Source organism: Alligator sinensis, unplaced genomic scaffold (genome assembly GCF_000455745.1).
Source record: "Alligator sinensis unplaced genomic scaffold, ASM45574v1 scaffold308_1, whole genome shotgun sequence".
NCBI classification, from domain to species: domain Eukaryota; kingdom Metazoa; phylum Chordata; order Crocodylia; family Alligatoridae; genus Alligator; species Alligator sinensis.
Window position 1 is genome coordinate 2,555,783 of NW_005842041.1, and position 8,295 is coordinate 2,564,077.

An 8,295-nucleotide genomic window follows, 5' to 3' on the forward strand; every position below is an offset into this window, starting at 1 on the left:
TCTCAGTGGGGGCAGCCATTGGCGGATGGAGAAAAAAGTATTTGCGGGGCTCAGCATGTGTGCACGTGCATGCCCCACCTCAGCAGGTAAATCTATGCAGGGAGGGGAAAGGGCCAGGTGGTGAGTGGGGGCAGATTGAGGCCCCAGTGGTGAGGGAGGGAGCGGGGCACAGGCAGGAGCAGGGGCTGGGGTAAGTGGGGCCCTGGCTGGGCTGGGTGATGGGACAAGCAGAGGCCTGTGGGGCATGTGCCCACTGCCCCCACAATCTATGTGCAAGGCAGAGGCAGCTGCTGCTGCGCTTTGGTCCCTGAAGCAACTGTCCCTCACTTCCTGCCCAGCTGGCAGTGAGATGCACATGGCATTGCATGGCTCAGGGCAGCGGGGCAGCTTGGGCCAGTGTGCAGCAGCAGCAGCAGCCTTCACCCCGCACACAGATCAGGGGGCATGTGGCCCTTGGACCTCTGCTTGTCCCACCACCTGGCCTGGCTGGGGCCCCACTCACTCCAGCCCCTGCTTCTGCCTATGCCTTGCTCCTTCCCTCACTGCTAGGGCCTTGATCTTCCCCCTCCTCCCCCATGGCCCTTTCCCCTCCCCCTGCTCCTTCCTCCACAGACTTACCTGCTTGGGGTGGGGGGGTATGCTCAGACCCCCAAATAATTTTTTCTCCCTCCACCTATGGGCAAGACAGAGATATGCTGCCCTTCTGGGAACTCCTGGTCACATGGTACCATCCCAGTGGGTGTTGGAACAATGATTGTACCTGGCCTCGACACATAATGGGGAATGTTCACTGTGGCCTTCCACAGTTGTGCATTCTCACAAAGGACTAGGTTGTTCTGGACCCTTATATGGAAACACAGGGCCAGATCATTAGCTGGTGTAAAGAATTTTGGCTTTCGACACCAGTGGAAAAACGCTGATTTATACTGATTGAGCATATAGTTTTAGAGCCTGTGATGAAGTTCCTTTAGGAATTTCTAATAATCAGCAGGTTTTTTTGTATTGATTTTCATAAGGAGGGGCATTCGCCATGTGCATATCCATTCTTTCTGGGCACATTAGTGATAAAATGCATGTGACAGTGGTATTACCTCAGCTAAGGAAGCACCTCAGGATGTCTTGTATTTTTAAGGGCAAGTCTTAGACTTTATAAACAGTCTGCAACTGTAACACTGGGAATATCTGTAACACTGTTGTAATGCTGCTCACATATATTCTTCCATGTAGCATTCATCATCATTCAGCCATATATGCCAGAGAACCTTACCTTGTCTGTACTTACTAGTCAGTGAGGACATGGCAGTGAGTAATGTGGCATGTATCTTAGCATCATTCCTTTGGGTCAGGCTGCTGGAGCTGTGAAATTGTGTCAGGTTGCCAATGCAGTCAGCAAGGTACTATAACAGAAAGTTGTTCAATATGTATTTGAAAAGTGGCAACATCCAGTAAAGGCTGGAACCTGACCATGTAGTCTTAAATCTGTAACGGAAGAGAGCTGCTTTATAATTTTTCTTATTTTCTTTTAAGCAGAGTCTTACAAACAAGGTTTTTATATAGGGAAACCCCATGAGAGAATGGGAAACCCTAAAAATGTAATAATTGGGTCTGTGCCACTCTGCCTCCCCACAGGACTGCACTTTGTGCCCCTGTCCTTCTGAGATGCTCATTTTAATTCTCACCAGCTGACTGGGACCAGCCTCCAAAATCCAGGCCTGTCCTGGCTAAACTGGGATTTATGGTGGTCACCCTAATTTTTATATAATCTACAAACCTGCCATTGAAAACTGAAATGACTAAAGCTCCTTTAATGAGTGAATGGGCATTATAAATTGTGTATTTGAAATACTCAATAATTGCACTGTTTTGCAGGTTATTACTTGCTGGTGAACACAAAATTTACATCTCAGCCTGGGTACATTGGACGTCTGTATGGCCCCTCTCTGCCAGGAAACTTGCAGTATTGTCTGCGGTTTTATTATTCCTTATATGGATTTTTCAAAATGAGTGGTACTCTGGCTGTTTATATCTTTGAGGAGAATCATGTAGTTCAAGAAAAAATCTGGTCTGTCTTGGAATCCCCAAGGGGAGTCTGGACTCAAGCTGAAATCACCTTCCAAAAGCCCATGCCTTGCAAGGTAATGCCAACATTTATTGCATATGTGTTTGTTCAGAGCTGTAGATAGAGATATTTTATTCCTTTCCCTCTTGGGAGGACTTGAAGTTATGATGCAACCTTGACCCAAACCTGCACAGTAACAGCAGTTCTCAATGACCATTGGAGTCAGTGAGGGAGATGAGGGCAATCATTTTGCATGCAGATGGTCATCAGAGTCTTTGGAAGACAGGGGTCTTCCTTAGCAGTTTGAGTCTATTTTCATTTATTATTTAAAATGAGGTAGTGCCTGAAGGAGTCAGGAAAGGATCAGGATCCCATCAGACTAAACACAGTGCATGCCTGTAATTAAAAATAGTCCCACCCTAAGGATTTTACAATCTGAGGAATCTTGGTGTTCACTTTATGCCCATGGATCATAGTTTGTGGATTACAATTAGAGCTGCACCCAGTCTGGTGGACTGGCTTCTCCCAGGTTCCATGTTCATCTGTTTTTTAAGTTTGCTTGGGGTTTGCAGTTTTCATCCTAAATTTTAAGTTTTAACCAATCCAAGAGCTTAAAGACTTTTTAAGAAATTGCCAAATTGTCTAGTTTCCTGGTAAAGACCACCAGATTTCAGTCAGAACCAGAAGTCAGCCCAGTTCAGAGATATGGATGAAACTTTTTGTGGAATCTAATCTGATTTTATAGTTTTCACCAAAACCAGGGGAGTTAACAAAGGCCTATTCATTACCCGTCATATCCCTCCTTTAGTAAGTTATTAGGCTCCTAATACTCCCTTTCTCCAACTCCCCCCTCCCCAAATTAATTATGTAACAAAATCAGCATAAAAGCCATTGATTGCATCCTAGTTCCTATCATGGAGCACCATCACACGATGCAGTGGTTCCAGGACACATTTTGAGGACATACATTTACAGGTAGCTGATGGTCATGTCATAGGTATGAAAAAGACCAAAGACTCTCCGCTTCAGATTTTTAGCAGTTGATAGCAAACATAACAGTACTGGCATGTATGAAACCCCAACAAAAATGCACTCTTGTCACATTTTAATGCACAGCAATATCTAAATGTATGTACAAACAACAATGCATGTTCTTGAACATTCTTGAATTAGGAAAAGCTATTTTTTTCCTTGATCATAAAATTAAAAATGCACAAAACAGTTTCCTTAAACTTTCTGTATAAAATTGTTCTTCTTGGAACTGAAAACAAGCACTCTCTGAAGCTTTTTATAGATGTACTAACATGTGAAAAAGAAGGGATGGAGTTATATTTGAAGACTCACTCTCAGCTGTTGAGTAGTCAGTACTACCAAAGATCTGCTGTAATTACATAATGAATTCTAATGAGATTATGTGTGCACTATGATTCATGGCACTTTGAATGCAGTGGGATGCAACAAAGAAAATGTGTAATGCAGTAAAACAATTAAAATGATGTTTAGGTCTAGCAACTGTGTGATAGATTAATCTCTCTTGTAAAAAACTTCCCAGGACAACTGCTGAAATTATATTCCTGGTCAGTTTAGGTTATGATAATTTACTCAGAAAAACAAGATTATAGCTGCTCCCATTTTTTTTAAAAGTTAAGTTGCTTTTGCAGATAAATCTGTCTGCTTGCTCCTTGTGGAAGATCTTTTGGTGGAAAAGGACTTCTTTTCCATTGAAATGTGTCTCTAGTAATTGGTTCACATTCTGAATCTTTCTTTGCAAGGGAAAAGGCTAGAGGCATATTTACTTTAAATGAAACCTTAGGTCTCCAGGAGTTCTTTGATGCTCTATACTCAGCTCATTACAGCAGATGTGTTCCAGAGCAGCACTGAGTATTAAACTATTCAGAAGTTAATAACTTTAGAAACTAGACTTTGATGCTGGGCATAGGTCTTAGCAAGGATCATCTAATAAAATTAAATGTTTTTTCTCTTGCTTTTTTCTGTGGGGCTTTTCTCCCACCACAAAGTAACAAAGCTATGTCATGACCCCTGGGGAACACCTACTTGCAGATTGTCATAATTCAGGTGCCCCATATCAAATTAACTTCAAATTTCATGGAAAAGTTCTGCCTAACCTACATTTAGTTTACTCATGTAAATATTTTTTTTTATGGCCAAAAGGTGAAGTTGGGTTTATAACTTCAGTTGCAATCTTAACTATGGCTGCCATAATAAACTTACCACAAAAATGGAATGTCTTCACCTTAATTATGTAACAGATTGACTGCTTTACTGTTTTCTCTATGGCTATATATTGTATACATTAAAGAAATACAAATTGTTGATTAGCCAAGTAGTATGCTGCAAATGGTATTTGCAGTGCCTTGGCAGCAGCGTACGTGCATACAGAAATATGTACGTACAAAAATATGTACACAATTATGGTTGAAAAAATTAGCACCCAGAAGTTTACATAAAACATAAGAACTTCTATACAGGGTGAAACAAAAGTTTTCACACCTAGCCCAGGATCCGGTCTCTGGCAATGGCAAGTAGTGGCAGTTAGGATGCAAACTATTAATCACACTCAAACGCTTAGGCATTTGGAGCACAGCAAGGGGCAAGGATATTAGTTCACTCATGTTTTGTGTTGCCATAAAAAAATTGCTGGTGCAAGAACAACATCTGTTTGCAGCAATAGAAATTTTGCCTCTAAGGTTCACAGCTATTTGCAGACGGCAGGGCATTGTGTGAGGCTTATCTATCTTGGATCCCACTTCAGACTGTGGAGAGCCTTTAGTGGACACAGACTTCTCTATTGTTTCCCTTTGCTGTTCCACATCCTAGTCAAGCCCAGTCCCAACCTAATCTCTGACTTGAAGTCCCATTCTCTTTTCCAAGCTAGCTTTAGCCTGTTTTTAGGCTCCAGACACAGTTTCTCTGCAAGCCTTCCATTATGGTTTCCACAACACCCAGGGTTACTTATCCCATCTCTTCTTCCATAATTCTCCCCTCTTATGGGTAGATCTGGCTCTTGTCCTCTCTTTTTGAATCCAGCATCTTCCTTTTGTACATTGCCTGGGCCCAGCAGATCTGGGGGTTCATAGAGAGCAGAGAGAAAGAATGTCCCTGGTAATAGTTTGCAGCAGCTGGACCCATTAAACCTTGCAGTTGCTCAGTGCTGTATTTTCTGAGAAAATCCCAGTAAGTGTATGGCTGGGCCAGGTCCAGTACTGATGTAATCACCTGGCAAGTTAGCTGTTAGAATCTAAGTTTTTCTACAAGGTACATTTTTTCTTTTTGGCTTACGATGTGGCAAAATTGGAGTAGTTTTTGTCGGGTCAGTGTGTCCCGAAGGGCAGAAAATGGCTACTTAAGCCAGAAAATGATAGTTCCAAAATGTTTCTTTACACATTTACCTGTCTTTCCCCTCACTATAAAAAGGAGGTATACTTCAAACATTGCTCCCAAGATTTCTAAAGGTACATTTTGAGATTTTGTGATCAAAATGGTACTTACCTGTTGAAAGTGACACATTTTATACCAGACCAATAAAAAGATCCGACTTCTGAGAACTGTGGCTTGTATAATTTTTTACAGGTTCTTTTTTGAATGAGCTAACTAGGGTCTGGAGCAGACTGTTGGCTTCTGTTCTGTGAGCAGGAAACTTGAAGCTGGCCAGCAGGCATTAATGAGGCACTTTGAAAATACTATGTGAAAAGGTTAGGTGGACATGGTTCAGCCAAGCAAGTCATAAATTCTCAAATATGTACTGCAAATAAAATGCCAAACATATGTTATATAATGTTAACGGTTGGAGTTGGAGAAGGCAGGAGATTCAAAGTCATGACTTCTTATTCTGTCATTAGCTCAGTCAACCTTCAAGGTGTTATATGCACATAGGGACCTGTACCCAGAAAACACTGTTTGTACTCTAATGTTGAGGGACTAACATCAGGCTAAATGGGTATTTCCTGGCATTTATTATTATAAATGTGACCCTTCATCTGTTACAGTTTTGCTGAACACAAGTTTTAATGGTAGCATAAACACTAATATGTGATTGTATTGATTTTTGGAACACATTTAATTACTTATTATTAATTATTTAATAATTTATTTGGAACACAAGCTCATATGCACAACAAATCTCAAATTTACATGTATAATAGAGGGAACATCTGTGTGTATGCATTACCATGGAAAAATAGCTTTTATTTATACACACACAGCTTAAATTCCAGACCCCTAAATTAAATTGAAGGTTTTGTATCCACATTGGCTTTCTCATGTCAATTCTGCCCAATAAAATATTATTGCAAAGACTGATTCATCATTCTAAATGTCTGCATAGCTTCCGAAAGCTGTTATTTAATGTTATCTATTCATTTATGAAAGTTTTCATAACAATACTCCTCTCTGTAATGTCTGTGTATCTCCCCGAGAGGTAAAACCAAATAATCAAAAACTAAGTGACTTTCAAGGTAGTTGAGGCAATTTTGGGGTTTTTTTTTTTTTTTTGAGTTTTCATTTTGTTCTTGTCTCTCTTTACCCTACTACTCTATTCTTTGTTGTCCGTTTCTCTCCTTTCTTGTCCTCGCCTCTTTTTGTTCTATACCCTTCTCTGTCCTTCATAGCTCTTCTAGTTGCAGTTATGAGGGAGAAATCAAAGAAATGAGTCTTGTACTTCTTTGTGAAGGCACTGAATTTTTTGGTCTTTCTAATTTCCATTAGTGGAATAGGAACATAGCTTCAGCAGAGAGCTTTAAGATGGAGAGAAAGAAATACCCTTTTAGGTACTTTGGGCCAGTTCCACAGACATTTTGAAGACTAAAACTGATACTTAGAACATAGCCCGGAAAGCTACAGTCAGTGTACACAGAGCAGAAAGCCAATGCTCACATGGGGTGTCCTTATACATGCTCCAGGATGGTGGCAGGGAAAGGGGGTGCTTTAATTAGAGCGGCTCTTGGGAACCAAGGTCTATTCACTATCCTATAAAGGATGTCTCTCCAGGCAGTTTCACATGATAAAGGGAATAACATCTAACTAGCAACCCTATGTCTAGTAAAGGCACATGTCATAAGGTTCCAAGCTCATGGTGTCCCTGAGCTAGAAGGATAGTGGCTCTGTCATAGGAACTTGAGGGTATGCAGTTTATTTTCTGTTATACACAAGAACTCCCCAAAACAAAGAAAAAGAACCCAAAAAGAATAGCTATTGAAATCACCATTCTGATAATTTCTTCTTAAATTTTCAAATATCAAGGAAAATCTCAAAATGTAATGCCCAATTGTCTGTGACATTTTGGTATATGAATATGAAAAGACTGTGTTGCAAAGAACAGTTAAGAAAATCATCATTTAAGAAAACTTGGAAAACAGAGCATAAATTCTATACAGTTGTCATAGGAGCTAGGTGAGATGTGTTGCATTGAATATTATACCCTAATGGTGCCTTTCTTGTTGTTCTTCCCTGTTAAACTGACTTTTCCTTGTTTGCTCTGTTTTCGTCTCTGCATTTAGTTTTCCAAGATGCTTTGTTTGTGTATGACCAGGGCTTGTGATATTACCATGTAAGTGATGTGGGCAGACATCTGAAAAGACTCTTATCTACAATAGCAAAACTTCTCCCCGTTGCCAAAACAATCAGAAACCCAAACAGTTTCATTAAAGAGGGAATAGACTTGTAATATTAGGGCACTAGAAATCTAGCAGGGCTCTGGGGGACTGTTAAACGTATCACTGGCCTATTTACTTTTCTGTACAGACAGCATTCTCTGCTAGACAGTGCAATCCATTGAATATAGATGTGGCAGTAACAGCCTGTGGCTTGGCTTTAGCTTGTTCTCTGAGTTTCTGGTTTCCTTTTCATTCCTCATTTCTGCAATCTATTTGCCCTTGGACAGGAGGACATTTCAGAAATACTTCTCCAACATCATTTACTGATACTAGGCCTATCTAATTCAATATGCAGAAGCTTTTCAGATCCTTTTATTTTGCTCACTACAACTTCCACTACTTGCACAGTCAATTTAGCTGAATATTCTGTAATGTGAGAAAATCGTACAGTTTAACCTATGTCTCGAGCAGTTTAACATATGCGGTTTGTGCGGGCCAGGCGCACCCCGAGCCCTTTTTCGCGCTGCACGCGGGCTGTGGCCAGCAGCCTGGACACGCCGGGTTGGAGAGGGAAGGCCGTCGAGCTGGAACTAGGCACAGACGCCTAGCGGTAGGTTTAAAGAA

The 8,295-nt window shown here is 41.0% G+C and overlaps 1 protein-coding gene across 4 annotated transcripts in view; it reads left to right on the forward strand.

Annotated features, from left to right (window-relative positions):
* MAMDC2 (MAM domain containing 2) overlaps positions 1–8,295 on the forward strand; it is a 99,116-nt gene that overhangs the window by 70,611 nt on the left and 20,210 nt on the right. For 3 of the 4 annotated variants that reach the window (XM_006022632.2, XM_025202994.1, XM_025202996.1), the window contains one exon: positions 1,870–2,135. The exons of the other annotated variant lie outside the window; for it this stretch is intronic. In XM_006022632.2, coding sequence (XP_006022694.1) covers positions 1,870–2,135 — 266 coding nt within the window. The remainder of the gene's footprint in view (positions 1–1,869; positions 2,136–8,295) is intronic. 4 annotated transcript variants of the gene reach the window in all.